The 19,104-nt window shown below is 39.7% G+C and overlaps 1 protein-coding gene across 3 annotated transcripts in view; it reads left to right on the top strand.

Annotated features, from left to right (window-relative positions):
• Psd3 (pleckstrin and Sec7 domain containing 3) overlaps positions 1 to 19,104 on the top strand; it is a 536,277-nt gene that overhangs the window by 218,789 nt on the left and 298,384 nt on the right. For all 3 annotated transcript variants that reach the window (XM_085680351.2, XM_085680348.2, XM_085680349.2), the window contains one exon: positions 1,063 to 1,171. In XM_085680351.2, the coding sequence (XP_085536477.2) occupies positions 1,063 to 1,171 (109 nt within the window). The remainder of the gene's footprint in view (positions 1 to 1,062; positions 1,172 to 19,104) is intronic.

Raw genomic sequence — 19,104 nt, forward strand, 5'->3', positions numbered from 1 at the left:
TTTGAACCACCTTTCCCACTGTAGCTTTCCTTTAAAGAGCATTTTTTTTTTTTCGAATCACTGGGCAGAGGATACTGGGCAGATGCTGAATTTTAAGACAGATAGCGTTAGTGGAGGGGCTGGCAGTCCTGTGTGGCCTTATCTAGCTGCGCGGTGTTTCTAATGTATAGATGTGGTCATTTTGGAGAAAGACTACTTTCTTTTGGGGATGAATCAACAACCCATAGAGAGAAATATTTTAAATTTAGACTGAGTGATATTAATCACTCAGAAAAATAGCATAAGTAAACAATTTTTGTTTGTTTATTTGTTATTTTTCTCTGAGGCAGTGTTTTTCTGTGTGATCCTGGCTGTCCTGGTACTTACTTTGTAGACCAGACTGGCCTCAAACGGAGAGATCCATCTGCCTTTGTGTCCCGAGTGCTGGGGTCTTTATGCCACCAAGTCCAGCTTGTAAAATAGTTTTTAATAGCTAAAAAGTAACATAAGCTTTCTGTTTATATATGCATGTGAAACCTGTTAATGTGGATGCATGTTTGTGAGTTTGAATGTGAAAGCCAGGGGTCAACTGTTGATGGCATTCCTCAGGGGCCAGTCACTTTGAAACAGGGTCTCATTGTTCTGCATTTCACTGAGTAGTCAAGGCTGGCCCACCAGGCTTCCCAGGGCTGGGACTACAAACTCATGTCTCCAACAGCTGCTTTTTTAAAACCTAAATTGGAGATATTGGGCTCTGGTCTCAATGCGTATATGGCAAGCGAATCACGAACTGAGCTCTCCCCAGCCACATAAAGGTTTGGAACAGTTTATCATGGCCTTGCCCCACGGTCACGGTGTCTTCTCACCTGTTCTTGTCTTCCCGTGCACATCATGTGGATACTGTGCTTTGTCTGGGGCTCACTGCTGAAGTAGTGTACCCTGATGGTATTCTGCTTTTTCTTGTTTCATTTTGAGTGATCACGAGGGTTTAATCATTTTCTTCTTGGGTAATTTTTCTTCTTGGGTAATTATTGTTTGTTCTGTTGTATTGTAATGACGCCTTTTTTGGCTCTCACTCTGCAGGCAGAGACGTGGGTTTGGGGTAACACTGCATCAGCACATTCCCAGAGTGTTGCCAAGGCGAAGTATGAATTTCTGTTTGGGAAGTCAGAAGAGAAATCTCCAGATACTAGTAAGTTCTTGCCAACATTGTCCTGCCGGTAAAAGGTAATGTGGCCCCAGCGATTTCTGAGTACTGTATTTACCTACACCACTTCCTTCTTCCCCCTCCCCGTGAAGCCTGTACGGTCCAGCTGTTCTCCAGAGCAGCCTTCCAAGACTAGAATTGGATGTAGTTCCTAAAGTTTGCTCTCACTAATTTCAAGTCATCCTCTTTGAAGAATTTTCTGCTTATAATACTTCAAATTTCAAGAATTAACTAATTAATCATTAAGCTTTTTTTGTCTGCATTTGCTGTTGTTCTATATACCTACACTTTACTTCTTACTACCATTGTATATTGTGGAGAGTCAATTTTTCAGACAACGTAACCTTAGGAGAGCTTTCTTTCACAAACCTATTTGTCCAGTCTGTCACATTCCAGAATTCGAAGCAACTCTCTTCAACACTGCTTCAGACAGAAGAACTGATATTAGTAATCTTACTAACTTACCTGATGACTCCCTTGTCAGCGCTGTACTATGTACTGTGAGTATGGTATCCTTCTGATCACAATTGCTCACAGCAGGTCTAGGACTTTACTCCATAGTGCTTGACCCAGGCTTGAGCTCTCAGTCAGCTGAAACAGTACACTTGTGAATACATTTCCTAAAAGATGGCATAAAGTACATATGTTTGTAGAGTTTCAGAACACTTTTCTATATCTATGGAAGACTGTTGGTGAAGGACAAGGTAGGCCTTTTGAAAGACAGAAAGGGCTGAGAGCTTGTGTTTGGAGTTAGACTTACTGAGTTTGAATCCTGGGCTTGTAACTCACCTTTGGATCATTGTGTACATTATCCAACTCCAGTTTTTTAATCTTTAAAAAAAGATTGCAGTGACATATCTCAGTTATTTTGAGGATATAGAATGTGGTATGCCAAGATCTCAGAATCATGCTTGGCTCATAGCAAGTGCTTCTGGTTTTGTTTGTTGTGTTGATGAGGATGAGTAGCGTGTCTTCATGTCCTTATCCCTGGTCTTCAGCAGTGACATTTAGACTGATCATCACTACTGTTCTCACCTATATCGGTTCCTAACCCTTGCTACCTGTTTTATATGTATGAGGAATTTGACCTAATGTGGTTGGTGTTTCGTTGAAAATAAGTAATTCTATTCTAGATTTGTGTTAGTTGGAATTATATAACAACATTTCAGTATTCCTAAGAAGACTTAAAGTTAATGTTAATTAATATCTTAATCTTTAGAAATGTTTAGATACAATACAATATAGTGAAATAACTTAAAGCATCATTTTTGTTATAGCTTATAAATACCTTAATACAGTCTGAAACTCTTTGTCTACTTTTAACTTTGGATGTCACGGTGTGGTTTAGCTTTGGATGCCACGGTGTGGTTTAGCTTTGGATGCCACGGTGTGGTTTAACTTTGGATGCCACGGTGTGGTTTAGCTTTGGATGCCACGGTGTGGTTTAGCTTTGGATGCCACGGTGTGGTTTAGCTTTGGATGCCACGGTAAGGTTTTGTGCTTTCTTCACATTTTTACTCTGATGAAGCATAATTTTTATTTAAGTATGTAAACAATGTGCAATATTTTCTGTTTCAAAAGTGAATATAGCTGGGTGATGTTGGTGCACGCCTTTAATCCCAACACTCGGGAGACAGAGGCAGGGGATCTCTGTGTGTTTGAGGCCAGCCCAAGAGCTAGTTCCAGAATGGTTTACAAAGCTACAGAGAAACCCTGTCTCAAAAAAAAGAAGTAAAGAAGAAAGAAAGAAAGAAAGAAAGAAAGAAAGAAAGAAAGAAAGAAAGAAAGAAAAGAAAAAAAGTTAATATAGCTATTGACAAGAAGTGAATCTGCTGGGTCTCTTACATACAATTATGTAAAATATTTAAAAGGCAGTTGGGTTAAACATACCTTTTATATCATCTGGCCATTTTATTCCTCAGTATTTTTCCAAGAGAAATTCAAATTTATACATACTTTTACAGGAATGTTTGCCACCTGCCCTTTTGTTTTGCTGTCTGGGAAATCAAGCACATTAGAGTTTGTGCTTTTTAGAAGTAAGAAATGATTGAAATGCGATGAATACACACATAGTAGGTAGACTCTGTGTGGTACTTTTCAAAACTTAGCATTTCATTTTTAATGCTAATTGGCTTTGATTTAATATATTGTGTGTGCTGGAGGCTCTTCTATAGGCCGTTGGAATTTGAATTTGAAAACTATGAGACAAACATTTGAAAAGAATCATACACAAGTTCCTTGGTCAGCGGTGTGCTTTGACTTTCCTTCCTTCCTTCCTTCCTTCCTTCCTTCCTTCCTTCCTTCCTTCCTTCCTTCCTTCCTTCCTTATTCCATATCGTTAATGTTAAGGCATGTGAGAACATGATTGAAAATTTAAGCCCAAACTGTAGAACCAAAGAAGAAGATGGAAGGGAGAAGATAAATCTGTAATTTTATAGTCTTACTACTATACCAGTTAAGGATAATGTTTTATAAGTTCTTTGAAGTCATTATCATAATTTAAAATGTAATCCTATATATATTATATTATATTTTTGGTTGTAGGCTTAGCCTTTAGCAGCTGAGCCCTTTCTCCAGCTCTAAATATTATATTATAGATAAATGTAGAAATAATAGAACTTTAGAAACATTTTTCATTACAATGTTAAAATGTAAAGATCTCTTTACTACTAAGACTTGTTAAATGATATTTTTAATGTCCTTGGTCCTTCACCTTGTCCCTCCTGTTGTCAACATCTTACATGCATGGTAATTGTACCCAAACTTGTAATTCTCTTAGGGTTATAGAGCTAAGTCAATGGTATGGAGTATCCAAACTTAAAAGAAATATATAGTGTGGCTCCTGTTAATATGACACCTCTAAAGTATGGAATATATTCAGAGACCTCCTGCAGCACACTGAATTGAGTTGATGCAGAACAGGAGAAAACAGCAGACCCTGAGTAGACAGGACAGTTTGAAAGCAAGGCATCCGCTGTGCTGGACAAAGAAGAAGTCAAACTTGGAGGAAAGCAGGGGACCTAGGAAAGGGTTATTTTTCTCTCTCTGATAAGAACAATCCATGTGCCCATTAGTTTCAAGACAGGAAACTAGCATGAAGTTTATGCAAAACTGGACACTGGTCTTAGAAGTTATGACTAGAAAAACTGTGCATTGCCTAGAAGCTGTTGTATGGGCTGTGACTTGACATTCCAGTTTTCCCAGAGTTCTGAATGTTGGGGCCAACTTCATTTCTTGTGGAATGGAAGCCCAAATTTGGGAGAAAGCACCAACAGTAGTCTAGAGAGTGACATAAAGCCGGGTTTAGGATGGTGAAATGTTACAAACTGTTGCTGAATTTAATGCGAAATTGTGGGCCACTTTGGTAATTGTGGACATGTAAAGCTCTACATTAACAAATAGCCCCTAAACTGACAAGCTCACAATTAGTATCATCTGCACAAAGTGAGGAACCTTTATGGGAAGGAGAATCATCATTTACAAGATAGGTGTCAAGACCCAATAGAATATTGTGAAACTATAAAATAATTTTCTGCAAATATAAAAGGGAAAAACCATTAAGATAAAGCAGGGGCATATGAAGAAGACATGCACATGCTTAGGAAACTGTCTTTGTCTCTCTTTGAATTTAAAAATACAGATAGTGGGGCTGAAGAGATGGCTCAGCAGTTAAGAGCACTGACTGCTCTCCTACAGGGGACTTGGGTTCAATTCCCAGCATTCACATGACAGCTCACAACTGTCTGTAACTCCTGTTCCAGGGGATCTGATGCCCCTGCAGAGACATACAATCAACCAAAACACCAATGTATGTGATATAAAAATAAATAAATTATTTTTGAAAGTTTGCAAAAGATGCAGATAGTGACATAGGAAAAAATGGGGTCTTAGGTTCAAGTTTATTTGGTTTGTGGTTAGTTTCATTGTTAAATTGACACTCTTGGGAAGAGAGGCACGGTATACGATTGTCTAGGTTGGGTTGGCTTATGGGTATACCTGTGAGAGGTTTTTCTAGTTTTCTCAGCTGAGGTAGAAAGACTCATCCTGAACGTGAGCGGCGCCATCTTAGGGTTGGGCCTTGCACTGTATGAATGGAAAAGGAATTGGGCAGCAAGCATGCATGCGTGCCTTCATTTCTTTGCGCTCTTGAATGTAGATGTAAGCAGCTGCTTCAGGTTCCCGCAGTGGTGAACGGCATGGAATCTGGAACTAGTTGAAGCACAATAACCCTTCTCTGTGTGTTACCTTTTGTCAGTGTATTTTTGGCGCAGCAGCGGCAGCGAAACGGAGCAGGGTTGTGTGTGGTTTGTGAACCAGAGCCCGATGATCTGGTTCCCGGATCTCCCATTGCCCCCAATGCTGCCATAGGAAACTGAACAGGGAGAAAGGAAGAATGAACATCCCTAATTCCACACAAAAGTTCCTCTCCTGTACCATCTATATTTTCATGTTCCATATCTCAATGTGTACCTGAGTGTTCAGCTTTTAACAGATGACTGCTCCTCGTATCGTTTCAGGCCTTAGTGATAGGGTTTGTTTCTTATTTTATGTGCTTTTTAATTGACCGTGTGTGTGTGTGTGTGTGTGTGTGTGTGTGTGTGTGTGTGCGTGTGTGTGTGTGTAGGGGGGCTGGGCAAACTCCTATAACTTATCCTAGGAACTGACTATCCTCCTGCCTCATCCTCCCTAGCTTTTGAATTCCAGGCTGTTTCCAGCATATCTAGTAAAGTAGCTTTAGATCTTAACTCAGTGAAAATCCCCATTTATCAGACTGTTCTGGTTTATACTCTCATTGCCAGATTTAACCAGGGAAATGGGTTTGTTTACTTTTAGTCAGTTAGATGTAGAGATTTTTATTTATAAATAATGAGGTTATCTTAACTTTAATGTGAATTTTTGATTTTTTATCTTTAAAACAATGTGCATGTCTGTTTAAGAAGTGGATTACTGACTAAATGACACAAGACACAACAGTCAGGAGGGTCAGCTCTGCCCCTCCCCATCACGTGGGCTCCACTGCTAACACAGTGGTCCTTAGCTCTTTTCTCACTCATTCTCTGAGCCCTTTCCCTTCACCCTCAGTTAAGGCTCCAGCCCTGGCAGGGAGTTCGGGCCATTGACTCATCAGTGTGTCCTTCTCTGTGTGTCAGTTTGATTTCATAAATATTGCTGACAGTTGCACCACAGATAATACTTACTAATTCTCTAATGTAAAAATCAAAAAAAATTAAATAAAGGCTTATATTGTCTTTTGTAGTGGGAGACTGCCCTTTCATTTCCCGGCCACCCAGCCCCGATTAATAACACAGAAACTATGTTAATTGCAATCATATTTGGCCAATAGCTTGGGCATATTTCTAGCTAACTCTTATATCTTAACCCATTTCTATCAATCTGTGTATCACCACGAGGCTGTGGTCTTCCAGTAAGGTTCTGTCTGGCAGCTGGCGGCTTTCTCCTTCAGCAGCTACATGGCATCTCCCTGACTCCACCTAGTTTCTCTATCTCTGTTTGAACTTTCCGCCTGGCTTATTTACTAAGGCATTGGCTGAAACAGCTTCTTTAATAAACAATGGTAATAAAACATAATCATAGCATACAGAGGGGAATCCCACATCACTTTTTCTGAAGCAGATGTATATGATGAGAGAGAGAGTTCTTTTGCTTGGATTTTTACGTATTAGCGTGTAAAACTTCACTTTTCAGGGTGATCCAGAAGTCTGCTCATGACGTCATGAGATAAGGATGTGTGGTCTCTGCTTCTCTGGATTCCTTTCCTCTGGGATCTGTCTTTGCTCTTACCAGACTTGTGGTATCTACATTTTATATTGTAAAAATAGACAGACTTTTGTGCTTTTAATACAGACTGACTCGAAATATTTGAACATGGCTCAAACATAGAGGAGAGCCTATGTGTGCGCCCTCTGCTGGCCACTAGTGGGAGAGCGCATCAGAGCATGGGAAGGAATCTAGTGGAACAGCGTTTTGTTACATGGACTGATTAGGTATTACTTTTTCATATCTTTACTGTGTTATTTGTAGAAGGAATATGTTTTTCTCTGGGAGATATGGTTCTCGTCCTAATCTTCTGATGTTTTAATTTGTACTAAAAAATTTCTAGGCCATTATACAGCTCTTCTCTGTAGACTTAAACATAATCCTGATTAGGTGTGCTGCTTGGGTCTCCTTCCTCATTCTTGTGTGTGTGTGTGTGTGTGTGTGTGTGTGTGTGTGTATTGCCTAAGATTACACTAAATTTCCTTAATTTATGCTTTCTCCCAGGTCATTTCTATTTCATTGAATTTGGGACTTCTCTTTGGAAGTCTCTGTTTCACCTCAGATATAATTACAGTCTGTTTCTACACTGATACGTATGAATTAAGGTTTGTCCTTAGGTGAGGTTTCCTAAATGTGTGGAATGTCCCTCAACAGAGTTGAAGGATTGGGATGAATCTGTGTGAGGCAGGATAGAACATGTAGACTGCCACAGGGGTAGCTTCAGACACACGCATGTGGAGTGTCATATGCAGGCAAGCCTCTGAGTGCAGAACAGGGCAGGAGTGGGGCCATCAAAGGCAGCTGATATGTGAGTTACTTTCCAGTTAATCAGTGATGGCAGATGTTCCACGCCCCGTGACAGATGGAAATAATACTGGCATGGGGTTTTCAGCTTCCCTGTGTTCCTCTTTTTAGGATAAGTGTGCCTGCTGGTGTATTTGGGGTTGTGACTTCTCATGCTTCTCGTCAGGGATTGTAAGAACCCTGTGTTTGGGCATGAGTTGCCTCTCAAATTCACCTTAGAGTAGCGTTTCTCAATCTTTCTAACACTGTGACCTTTAGTACAGCTCTTCATGTTGTGATGACCCAACCACAAAATTATTTCATTATTACTTCATAACTGTATTTTGTTACTCCTGTGAATCATGATGTAAATATCTGATATACAGGATGTCCGATATTCTACCCCGGTGAATGGGTCGTTGAAGACCCTGAAGGGAACATGGCCCACAGGTTGAGAACCACTGCCTTAGAGGAAGGAAAGGCAAACCTCTGTCCCTATGTGCCATAGTGATCCAGAAGACAGAATAAGTATCTTTTGTAGGAACTGGAGAATTGCCTTGTTTTAATGAGATAAAATTAATATACAATACAAGCTACCTACTTAAAATTTAAAATTCATTATTGACCTTTTCATAGAATCCTATGTGGACAACTGTAGTTATATTGGGGCATTTTTTGCTACTGTTCTCTCAGAAAGAACTGTCTGTACTAGCAGCAATTCTCCAGACGATCCCACGTGACGTCTTGTCTCCCATAGCCTTACGTACACCGGATCTCCCCTGTACAGTCCCCTGTGACTGGCTTTGTTCTCCGGTAGATTTGATCCCATTAGTGATGTTAGACATCTTTTAATGTGTCTGCTAGCTTACTATTTGCTGTCTCCTTTAGAGAGGAGTCCGCACAGATTCTTTTCCTGTTTTTACCATGGCTTGTCAGACTTTAACTACTAAGTTGTAAAGGCTCTTTCTGCATTCTGTCTCCAAGTTCCTTATCAGGTCTGTGATTTGAAGATTGTTCTCTTCTCCTGTTCTTTCCTTGATAATATCATTTCTAGCATGAAAATATTTAACGAAAGTGAAATAAAGCCAAGTTTTATTTATGCTTTCAGTGTAATACCTCTTTGCTTACTTCAAGGTTAAGTAGATTTTTGCCGGTGTTTTCTTCCAAGTTTTGTAATTCTCTTGGTCTGTGATCCACAGGGAATTAAAAAACAAAAACAACATTTTGTACTGGTGGTGGTGGCAGCGGTAGGGTGTGTGTGTGTGTGTGTGTGTGTGTGTGTGTGTGTGTGTGTAGACCAGAGGACAATATGCAGAGAAGTAGTCTTTTTCCTTCTACCATGTGGGTCGAAGTGATTAAACCCAGATATTCAGAATGTGGCAAATACCTTAACATACTGAACTATCTTACCAGGCCACTTTTGCGGTTTATGTTTTGGTTTGTTTGTGGTATAAAGATGTGCAGGTCGGTACTTCTTGATAATAGAAAGAACACGTTAGTTAGCACGTTTCCAGTTGGGTGGACACTACTCTGTATACAGAAAACAAAAGGTAAAACAGAAACACAACAAGAATAACAGCAGCCAAACAAAAATTAACCTTGTAACACTTTAAAGCACAGATTTCTTTTTAGTCCTTGTTCTAATTTTTGCATGTAGCTGTAGGATCTATAAAAGCTAGGAGTCAATACTTTAAAAAAAACATGATTTGGTATAGAAACCACAGACATGCAAAGGAATGAATGAAAAATCCACTAATTATAAGGTTTTAAATTGATTGATTTTCTTGTTTCCACACATATTTGAGCCAGTTTATACTTTCATGGAGAGTCTTTTAGTAAGGCTGCCTTTGGAACATTTCATTTAGTTTGTTCTTTCCCCTACCCAGACTTCTCTCTATCCATATGGACAGCAGAAAAATGTCTTTGCAGTACATACAGTTATATAATAAATGCGCTCAGTATTATTTAAATTTCTCTTGAGGACAGAACTAGATCAACCTTGAAAAAACATTGGGATATCATATGTTAGTTAGGACCAAGATATTTTTATCCTAAGAAATTTGTTGTATCAAATACAATCAACACCAAACTTTTTTCATGTGCTTACTAACAATTTATGATTAATTTTGAATGATTTCCTTGTTTGTCCATGTTTTATATTGAAGAGATAGTCTCTTACTGACTTGTACAGCTCTTTGGATGCTGTTGGGATGTTTTAGAGTACAGCCTTGAGATGTAGAATCCATAGGATTACTTTATTGTTGGTGCTTGTCCTGTTTCTCAAAGATGTTTAGCTGGGGTTCCCTGCATTGTTCCTTGATGAACTGTGTAATCCCCAATTTCCTTTTTTTAAAATGTATCTTTCCACTTATGTTTTGAAAAGTAGAGACTACATGTCACATATTTCAATTATGCTTTATTTGATCAACTTTGGTGAAAACAAACCTATCTTTTAAAACTTGGAAAGTTTCATGTAAAAATAAGGTTCTGAAGCTTCTGGTGATGAGGTCGAAACCGTGCGGTACTCAGCTGTGTCATCAGTGCACTGATGCCTGTAGACATCAGGTCCCCGGTCATCAGCCTTCACTGTGGTCACCCTCTGCCTCTGTTCCAGTAGTTACTTGGCCTTATGACCCCAGAATTAAAGTCTTAGCACTGGTTCCTGTAGGAGGAGAACCAGGCCGCTTGTTCATCCTGGCCTCCCGGTTAGCTTAGCCCCAAAATAACCACACAGAAACTGTATTAATTGAAACACTGCTTGACCCATTATCTCTAGCTCTTATTGGCCAACTCTTACATATTAATTTAGCCCATTTTTATTAATCTGTACATCAGCACATGGCAGTGGCTTATGGGGTAAAATTCCCAGTGTCTGTCTCTGGCTGCTCCATGGCATTCCTCTGACTCTGCCTCCTTTCTCCCAGCATTCTATTTAATTTTCCCTACCTACCTAAATTCTGCCCTATCAACAGGCCCAAAGAAGTTTTTTTTATTAGCCAATGAAAGCAACACAAAGACAAAAGGACCTCCTATACCAGGTTCCCATGTTTGTGGGTTGAGAATTCAAGAAAATCATAGTTGGCCATCCAAAGTTGCATTCCACAGATTTTTCTTGAATCTGATTAATGCACGAAGCTTCCAGGGTTCTAAGGAACATACCATACTATTTTTCTTTCTCTTAAAGAGCAACCTTTTCCCTAAACCATATTAGAATTAGGACCACATATGTGGATCTGCCCTGGCTAACAATTACTCTATGGAGGGCAAGACTTCTAGACCTCTGTAGTGGGTGGAATGTAATAATACTGGAAATGGTTGTTTCATATGTTCTGTGACTTTAATGTGGTGAACATTCTCTTGGTGTGGGGACAATATGTTACTAATTATTTGTGCTTAGGATATATTATATAAATACTTCTGAATGATCTTTAATATAGGTTTTCTAAGACAATCACTACCTTATACATCAATGGAAGACTGGACTTGGGCTTGATTTTTGAGATTTACTAAAAGTTGGTCATGATGTTAAAATATCATCCCTCAGAAGGCAGTGCTAAGGTTACTGAGTCATGGTTCAATGTACTTGCATCCCTCTTGACTCCCGTCTTACTTGCAGGGTGATTTTTCCTTTAAGAACAAATTAGTGTCTCACCAACTTGAATATAATTAATATAATTAATGTCAGCTAAGTATTGGTTTTTCATTTGCATTATATTTAAAAGGTTATAATGATTATTTTGAGTTTTACCTTATATTGCTATATTGTTTATGAATTTTGCTTCCGGTTAAAGTATTGTAATCAATTTGTTATTTTAAAGGCTTGAAACTTGGTTTTTAGACATCACAGTTCTTAAAACGGTTCTTAACAAATGAGAACATATTGAATTGGGAACCCTGGGAACTTTTTGCTCTTCCCAGAATACTTAGAAAGTGAATAAAGGCTACTGCTTCCATTTTTGGAAGTACTTCACGACCCCAGACTTGCTGTGTTCCACTTTCAAGCAGAAGTATTGTAAACACCTTGGATGCTTCTTACGCTTGTGAAAAACTCAGGTTCTTCTTATTCTCTCCATTCTCTCCGATTGTGCACGCTACCATGATGAACTCCGTAGGTGTGCAACTCTAGGTAGTCTCACTGTGACCCAGGAGGGGTGCGGCCCCATTCTAAGGGCATGAGAGGTAACGGTAAGGGATTTCTGAGATAAAGCGGAGTCATGATAACTCCTGCTTGGTTGAAATTTCTCTGAGTTCAATCACCATGTTGGAGATGGTGTATCACATACCACTAGAAGATCAAGAAGAGATCACCTGGCTCCTGTTACATCAGTTCAACTCTGAGCACTGTGACCTAAAAAGCTGGACACATTTGCAGATGAGTTACAGATTTATTGTAGGATTATTTACAGAAAGACAGCCGCTATATAAAAAAAGGGGGGGGTGGCAAGCCTATTTTTAGAGAGGAGAATTAAGAAAGTTATAGCAACTGGTGAGTTTCAGGGTTATTTTCAGATTCCTATTAACAGATTAATAAAAAGTACTGGGGCAAGTTGGGACTGAGGTCTCCAGGGTTAATGGTGGGGACCAGACAAGGGCCCAGGCCAATGTGAATTATCTTCTAGCTTAGAGAAGACCACATGGGTGTGGGATTTTGAGGCTGGAGGAGTTGACAGGCTGGTAAAACCGGAAGCCTGTGGAGTTGCTGCAAGCCTACACATGAACATGGTGAACATCTCCTAGCTCTTGTTTATTGGGAGGCATTTTTGAGGAAATGCTTGTCTGTGGAAAATAGACCTTGAACAAATAACCAGGAGGCCTGGATTTTCTTTAGTGGCAGGTATCAGATCCCCTAAATGTCCATCTAGACAAGTGCATTAGCTGGTACACTTGTGTCCACTTGACACAAGCACACAAGCTAGAGTTACAGAGAGGAAGGAGCCTCAGTTGAGGAAATGCCTCCTTGAGATCCGCTGTAAGGCATTTGTCAATTAGTGATCCTTAGGAGAGGGGTTCAGCCCATGGTGGGTGGTACCATTGTGGTCTCGTGGTCCTAGTTTCTATAATAAAGCAGGCTGAGTGAGCCAGAGGAAGCAAGCTAGTGAGCAGCACCCCTCTGTGGCCTCTGCATCAGTTCCTGCCTCCAGGTCCCTGCCCTGTTTGAGTTCCTGTCCTGGCTTCCTTCAGTGATTCGAGTATAAGCCAAGTACTTCCTGTCCTCCCCAACTTGATTTTAGTCATGGAGTTTCATCACAGCACCGGAAATCCTAACTAAGACATCAAGTAAAGCCCCCTTTGAGGGCATTTTCTTAGTCAGTGTACAGTGAATCATTACCTATAGTTGCTAAGCAGGAGAAAGATGAGTATACCGTCTGGTAGGAGTAACAGATGGTTCTAACACGTGGTTCCTGCTGAATAGAGGCGGGGGCATGTGGTAGTCTATTGAAGGCACATACTGGTTAGACTGGAAGGAAAGCATCCTCGATGAGAAGACTCTCTGGGCCAGGATTCTGAGGATGTGTTGGCAGGGGTGTTGGGAAGAAAGCTATTTTGACAGTGGCAGAAGCTGTGATACTCTGCAAACATAGATTGAAGAAGCAGTATCTTCAGAGAATAAATGATAAAGATTTGGGCAGGCAGAGACCAGATTTATATCGTGTTAAAACTTGCTAACATATGTTCTTATTGATTTAAAATAATAAGTTGCTTCTTTACATTGTGCATTTAGGAGACAGGTAGGAGGTCAATGTGAGATGAGCTGGGAAAGGTAAGTCTGGGGAAAGTGTGTTTCCAAATGTTTTATAGTAACAGATATCAAGAAGCTATAACTAGAAGTGTTCTGGGGCTGCTCATCCAAAATAATTCAAGTGTGTCTAAGATATGCCAGTTTGCCCTGCCATATGCCCTCTTTCTCTTTTCTACTCTCAAGAATATTCAAGAGCTCAAGCAAGCTCAAACAGATGGCAAACAGATGACAGTTCAACCAGCTCAAAGTAGCCAGGACCACTCAAGTTCTGAATCATCTGTCTAATTTTCACTGAAAACATTTTGCTTAGGCCAATGTGTGTGTGTGTGTGTGTGTGTGTGTGTGTGTGTGTGTGTGTGTGTGTGTGTACATGTGTGCTTTTGTGTTGCAGATGCATACAATGTGTGCATGTGGGGCATGTATACACCATAGTAGGTGAGTGGAGGTCAGAGGACAACTTTGTGGAGTTTGTTCCTTTTTTTCCACTTTTATGCGGTTTCTGAGAATTGAATTTAGGTCATCAGGCTAGTGTGCAAGTGCATTTACCCCATATGCCATCTTGCTGGCCCTTGATTTGTAAAACATTCTGCGTGTGAGATCATATTCTCTATGCCTATCTTACTCTGATGATTCCCCTGTATGCTGTGAATACCATTGGTTAATAAAGAAGCTGTCTTGAGTCCGTGATAGGGAAGAACGGAGCTAGGTGGGGAAAACTAAACTGAACGAGGGTGAGAAAGAAGGCAGAGTCAGTGAGAAGCTATGTAGCCCCTTCTGGAGACAGACACCAGAGCTTTGCCAGGTAAGCCACAGCGTTGTGGCGATACACAGATTAATTGAAATTGGTTAAACTAAGATGTAAGAGGTAGCCGATAAGAAGCTAGAGCTAATAGGCCAACCAGTGATTTAATTAATGCAATTTCTATGTGGTTATTTCAGTGCTGAGCAGCTGGGAACGAACAAGCAGTCTACCTACAACATTACTCTACTTAGAAAAATATTCTTTATATTTATTCATGTTGTTACAAATAACAGGAATTCTTTTAGATGAATAGTATTTCACTAGATATTTATCTCATCTTTTTCCCCCTTCATTTAATCCTTTAGAAAATTTTAGGTTATATCAGTATCTTGGGTATTTTAAACAACAATATAAAAACCCACAGGCATTCTGCCCTTTTTCTGTATACTTAGAAACAAGATTGCTAGATTCCATGTTCATTCTATTTCTATGATTGTGGAAATCTCTATTCTATTTTCCACAATGTCTTTTCTTACTTGTATTCCTAGGAACAGTATACAGAGAACCTTTTTTTTTCTTCCCGATTCCTCTTCAACACATCTTTGTCTTTTTGGCAGTAACTTTTCTAGCAGGTATGAGGTGATATCTAGTGTTCAACCTTTCCCCAGAGTTATTAGTGTCTTAGTTACTTTACTATTGCTGTGAAAAGACATCATGGCAAAGGAAACACAAAGAATACTTTATTGGATGCTTGCTTACAATTTCAGAGGGTTGGCATCCATGATCACCATGCCTGGGAGCATGGCAGCAGAGACAGGCATGTTGCTGTAGCTGAGGGCTTATACTTTGATATAGAGATACAAGGCAGAGAAAGACACACTGGAAATGGTGAGGACTTTTGAAACCTCCAAGTCTGCAGTGTCTCATCTCCTCCAACAAGGGCACTGTCCCTAACCCTTCCCAAACAAACAGGGGGCCATTCTCCTTCAAACCACAATCAGTGATACTGAACAGAGTTGTATATACTTGTTCACCATGTTTGTCCTTTTGTGAGCTTTTGAGACACATCTCTTCATATTTTCTGTCCATTAAAAGAAGCCAAGTTATTTGTTCTCTTAGTATTGAGTTATTTAAAATACATTATATTTACTTCTTATCAGATGTTTGTTTTGCAAGTATTTTCTCCCATTCTGTAAGCTGTTGCTTTATTCTGCTAACTGAGTTCTTTGCTGCATAGCATTTGAATTTGCTGTACAGACATTTTCAGATTCATGGAATCCTACTTTTTAAAAAAAAATTGAAATTTTTTTGAGAATTTTGTATATGACTGCTGTATTTAATTTTATCCCTTGCCCTTTTATGTATATACAACAGTCAGAGTCCATTTGATTCCCCTGTGAGGTGTGTATGTGTTTGTACACGTGCACGTGTGTGTGTGCACATGTGCAGAAGAGCTCTCCTCAGCTCATTTCTTAGCAGCCCTTTCTTTTTTTGGTCCATACTTTTGGTGTCTCATACCTGTAGAAGGAGCAACGGACTGCACTCCTGCCGCCTGGATCATGGCTAGCTTACACCCAAAATAATTACACTGAAACTGTATTCTTTTAAACACTGCCTGGCCCATTATCTGTAGCCTCTTATTGGCTAACTCTCACATCTTGATTAACCCATTTCTAATAATCTGTGTAGCACCATGAGGTGGTGGCCTACCGGGAAAGATTCAGCATGTCTGACCTGGTGGCTGGTTCCATGGCGTCTGCCTTATTGCCTTCTTCCCAGCTTTCTGTTCTGTCTACTTCACCCACCTATGTTCTGACCTATCAGGTCAAGCAGTTTCTTTATTAATTAACCAATGAAAGCAACAGAAATACAGAAGCCCTTCCTACATCACATACCAAAAATAAAATAGCCTATACCAGTGTCAAGAAGCTATTTTGTGTGTGTGTGTGTGTGTGTGTGTGTGTGTGTGTGTGCTTTCATCTAGTTGTTCTATAGTGTCAGTTAAATATTTAAGACATTAATTTGTTTTTTTGGGTTGAACCAAAATATTTTGGTTGAACAAAAATGATGATAGAGTATTAAATTAGTCATAAAAGATGTTTACTGTCTTCTTAAAGGACTGGGAGTATAAACTACTTTACCCTGACCACTGACACTTGGGGCCTTTGTCACTGTGGCAGGACAGTCACTACCTCTTTCAAGATAAAATTTTGGATATATTTACTGTAAACTTGTAGTGCTTTTGTTTGTTTGTTTTCCCATACAGGGTCTTACTATGTAGCCCCAGCTTACTAGAACTGGGCTATGTAGTCTGGACTGACTGGCCTAGAACTCACAGACATCTACCTGACTGTGCTTTCCACGTTCTTGGATTCAAGGCATGCATCAATGTCCCTGGAGCATACAGTGTTTTTATGCAATGTAGGGGTCATTGTAACTTGGAAGTTGGTGGGGCAGTTGGTCCTGGCTGTCACCGATCACCACTTTCTTTGAACTTTGCAGCAGACTGCAAGTGAGGGTGAGGTTTGTGGTGGGATTGAAGCTGTCCTGGGCAGAATGTAAAGCTGCATTAGAAGTCTTCTGTTCCTTCTGGGAGGGGCTTTGATCTAGAAGCCCAAGTGATTGTGAACTGTGGATGGTGGAGATGTGATGCCATTGTTATCTGATTAAAAGAAATATAAAATAGATGAAAAATAGACTTCCCTTCAAATATGAGAACTTTTCTTCCTAGATGCTTATAAATTTTCAGGTGGTAGTTTTATTTTCCTTCATGCGATGAAGTTCTCTTAATAGTTAGACAACACTTCCCCCTGGTGGGCAGTGTCGGTGATGCTTTTCAGTAGCACTTCCCCAGCTGCCAGCAGCGCCCGCCCACAGCTGTTCTGAGATCAGAGAAGAGGGAGGGGGAAGGAGGGAGGGACAGGAGAAGGGAGAGAGTTAGTGTCTTTGTGTCTTCCTCTCCACTTAAAGAAATCTGGAGGTTTAGTAAAATTCCAGTTTTCCCTTAGTTTCATCAGGACATCATGAAATAAAGGTTTAGAATGTTCATACTTTAAAAACGCTCAGATCTAAAACATAAGAGACATCAACAAACTCTACTTCTAGATAGACATTTTGGTACGCCATCGAGAGGAACCAAATGTGAGCACAAAATGAGCTAAAACAATGCATGAAACTTGTCTTCTCAACTGTAATTCTTTTTGAAAAACTTCTGAAGAAATACTTACAGTTGAATATTGAGAAATAGAGAGGTTGATGTGGAAGATTTTAAGTTGGCTGCTTATTAACTGATTGTGTGTGTGTGTGTGTGTGTGTGTGTGTGTGTGTGTGTGTTTGTGTGTAATTTGGGAATTCAGCCTGCTTTCTCTCCCCTAATTAAATCTTTATCTGTATGTCTATATCCATATTTGTGTATATTTATATCTACGTATCTATACATTTATTGTTGCTGTCATGCCAATTCAAATGTGGGTTCAGAAGCTGTGTTTTCTCAGCAAGTCCTGCAGCCTTGCAGAGAAACGCCTCATAAAACAATTCTTTAAGGTTCTCCCTGAGGATTAGGGAATGAGAGAGTGTGAATTCTTGCTTCTGCCCCAATGAACAAACCTGCTCCTTAACTTCTGCTTTATTTACTGAACTTCTGTACTCAACATTGTTTGAGGGAACATATTTTTTTTTCTGCTAAGATAAAACTAAAAACCTTTTTGAATATTGACATATAACAATGCTTACAGTAGCTCTTCTTATTTTTCTTTTGCAAGGGAAAGCATGTGTTTATAGCCCAAGATATCAGATTATTTGGTATTGATTGCTTTCAGTTATTAGCATGCCAAAGCTGATGACAGGGCCATTGAGGAGGAAGCAAAGTCTTCATGGAGTGTTCTTTTCTAACCGAAGAGGCCAGGACGTGTACATTCTTTGTTCCTTATACCTTGGAGCACCTAAGCATCACTTTTTCTTGTATAACATTCGGGACTCCATGATAGAGCCCCTACATCCCAGCCGGACATCGTAACGTCAGAAGAAGAAAGTCAAAAATATGCAAGACGTTGACCTTGATGTGCAAATGACAACTTCAACTTGTATTGCTGTCAGATAGAAATTTTCTGAAAACAAATACGAAATAACAGAGAAGCAGCAGCCACCCATTTACCCACTACTAAGTAATCTTTGTCCATGTTACTCCTATTAGAGTATTAGCCTATTGGAGCTCAAATATTATTTATTAAGCTGCGGGTGTTAATGAGATCAGGGCCATTAAGGTACAGATAAGCTTAATTTTACTACATGAGGAACTTGACAATATATTACCCATAAATGTTTAAAATGAAGTATTGAGATGTAATAGAGGTAGCATAATGCAAAACAGAACAAACTGCTTATCTTTTGAAAGACTCAGCCTTGTCATAGAACCCAGGCTGGCCTTGAGTTCACTTACTTTCCCAAGTACTGGCATTACACCCTTGTAAGTAGGAAAAATCAGTTTAACGTTTACCTTTTTGATGGTGGGTGGCTGAATATTTCAAATTTGGGTCTTTTAGTTGTCCTTGAAAGAACTGCTACGGTGAACTTGAGTTAATCGTGGTCAAAATAAACAAACACAGAGTCCTGTTTTAAATTTGTAAATGGCTAGAAACTCTTTTATGTGGTAACATGTTTTCTACAATTTGTTGGGAACTGAGATGCATAGTTTAGATTCTTACATCTAGATAGTTTAAAAGATAAAAAGGGCCACTAGATTATTAAATAAAAACCCCAGTGCCCGGCATGGGCTATCTTCCTATGAGTATTGGTCAGGGAGACCCCCAACGCCCCTGAAATGATACATGTTATTGCTACTGCTATTGGTTGCCCACATGAACTAGATGATAGAAT

This window comes from Myodes glareolus, chromosome 23 (assembly GCF_982192425.1).
Source record: "Myodes glareolus chromosome 23, mMyoGla1.1, whole genome shotgun sequence".
In the NCBI taxonomy this organism is placed as follows: Eukaryota; Metazoa; Chordata; class Mammalia; order Rodentia; family Cricetidae; genus Myodes; species Myodes glareolus.